Source organism: Amphimedon queenslandica, unplaced genomic scaffold (assembly GCF_000090795.2).
Source record: "Amphimedon queenslandica unplaced genomic scaffold, v1.1 AMPQUscaffold_10502, whole genome shotgun sequence".
Classification (NCBI taxonomy): Eukaryota; Metazoa; Porifera; class Demospongiae; order Haplosclerida; family Niphatidae; genus Amphimedon; species Amphimedon queenslandica.
Window position 1 is genome coordinate 1 of NW_003549235.1, and position 2,073 is coordinate 2,073.

At 34.3% G+C, this 2,073-nt stretch overlaps 1 protein-coding gene across 1 annotated transcript; it reads left to right on the forward strand.

The window, feature by feature from the left end:
* Positions 1–17: 17 nt before the first annotated feature.
* Positions 18–1,042, forward strand: LOC109590101 (uncharacterized). The gene is made up of 3 exons (XM_020006041.1): positions 18–365; positions 466–522; positions 747–1,042. The coding sequence occupies exons 1-3, from the start codon at positions 38–40 to the stop codon at positions 1,040–1,042; spliced, it is 681 nt and encodes a 226-aa protein (XP_019861600.1). The 5' UTR covers positions 18–37.
* Positions 1,043–2,073: the final 1,031 nt, after the last annotated feature.

The following is a 2,073-nucleotide window of genomic DNA, read 5'->3' on the forward strand; positions in this document are numbered from 1 at the left end:
TCCACTACATGAAGCATACTACAGAAATCATGATGCCATGTCACTTCATGTTTACATACAAAAGAAAAAGTACACTGTCGATATCATCAATCGCTATACACATATCGAAATACGCTTTGATTGCAAGGAAGCTTGTTTACAAATTCGTAAGTTAGTCACAGAAGCTATTAAAAAAAGCAGCAAAAATCTCAAAGTGAACACTGATTATATTTTTGCGTTCAAATGCTCAATGGATGAACAATGTTACTGCATTGTCCACAATAAATCTTCTGCCAGTTGTACTCATTGCCGATTGCAGTGTAAAGTACTAGAAAGTGATGATAGCTACAGATGCTGGTTTAGTGATGAATTGGCCAGTCCTACAGGTTAGCTCCATTGTCCACATAATTATGGCGACTAATTCAATATGAAATTGTATGATGATAATGATCATTTATTTTACTGTGAAATATTTTTATTTGTTAGGAGCTGAACCAACATTGAAAGTTCCACCCATTAAGAAAAATAGAACCACTCCATTAAGTAAATAAGTTATTATTTTACAAGCATAGCAGTACTTTCATCAATTGTGATTTATGCTTACTATGAAATTAAAACCCATGCAATGATTGAAGTGCCAACCCCTAGCGTAAAACCTATGTAAACTGTCAACCACAAAATTTAATACTTCACAAATTAAGAGGATACTACATGCATGTAGATACTTTAAAATTCATTACAATATATAATTATTAATTTTTCATTAGGTGCCAGTGACCTTGTTGACATACGTGATTTACTTGAAAAGCATGGATATTCTGGTGTTGATTACTATGATCTTGGTCTTCGTTTGGGTCTACTCCCTCGTACACTTGATGTTATTGAGAATGAAAACAAAGGAAATGTTCGTACGGGCCTAAGAGAATGTTTGAAGGCATGGCTGCAACAAGCTGATAATGTAAAAAGTAAAGGTGTTCCAACTTATGATATATTAATACAAGCATTGAGGGATGAGAAAAAGAATGCTGTAGCTGATGGAATTAAAAAAGAATTAGATGATTAGTGTTTACATTTCATCATAAATGAGATGGTTTGACTTGAAGTAACTCTCATGCACACATTACTTTTACAAACAATATTTTATAAAAAATCAATTCAATTTAAAAGCACTTGCATAGCAGAAACTTGAAAAGTATAATATTCAGGCATGTGAAAAACCTTTGTAGACCCACCACTTCTAATGATGTATATCTATACATATCAATTTTAATTACTTAATTATAAAAATGTATAAAATGAGGTGTCAATAATAGTAAGATAATAAATATAATAAGAGCATTAGAGCAGTGTCCAAATCTAACAAAAATAGACAAAAAGCATCAACACGTTTACCTCAGTGATTCATCTTCTGATGTTGCTCAATTGCTGCTAGTACCTGTGTTGCAGACAAAAAAATCAGCAGTTTGTATATTCACTCAACTCCATTCATTCCCATCACTTGTTGAACTTATATACATCAATTGCACATTGTCAGTTCTCAATGTCTCCAACACTAGCATTGATACTGAGGGAGTGCTGGAACTGGCCAAGTCTCTCAAGTCCAATGAAAGACTAGAAAATATTGTAGTAGATGAGAAACACAAAGCAGTGTGCACTCCATTATTACTTGGTAAAAGATTAGCCTACTCCTATGATTCTACTCCTTACAAACAAGCAGGCACTGCTAAAATATAATACTTTGCCCCATCAGTGTTCCAAAGTCTATTTGTTTTATTTTTGTATTGTCTCTTTCTCTCTGCCTTAATTGTCAGAATGGCTAAGGCCACGAAGTGGCTGCAAGCTATTCTAGATTATATGAAGAAGGTGAAGTCGATCATATCAACTTTTCCACACCCACCCTCCCAATGGAAGAGGAGGAGCTAATCAAAGGCCAAGGAAGATGGCTGAAGCAGGGGCTTATATAGTGAGGCAAGTGGGCGGATGGGCGGACCAAAAGTTATTAAAATTAGTTATTTAACTACAAATTAGCTGTAAATTAAGAAAACTGGCCAAACACAGTTGATATGATCGACTTCACCTTCTTCATATAATCTA

What these genes read in the sequence shown, in the direction of transcription:
- LOC109590101 (XM_020006041.1), top strand. Translation starts at nt 38, where the DNA reads ATGTCACTTCATGTTTACATACAAAAGAAAAAGTACACTGTCGATATC. An exon ending in TGAATTGGCCAGTCCTACAG is followed by an intron (nt 366 to 465) that starts GTTAGCTCCATT and finishes TTTATTTGTTAG; the next exon opens with GAGCTGAACCAACATTGAAA. An exon ending in AAATAGAACCACTCCATTAA is followed by an intron (nt 523 to 746) that starts GTAAATAAGTTA and finishes ATTTTTCATTAG; the next exon opens with GTGCCAGTGACCTTGTTGAC.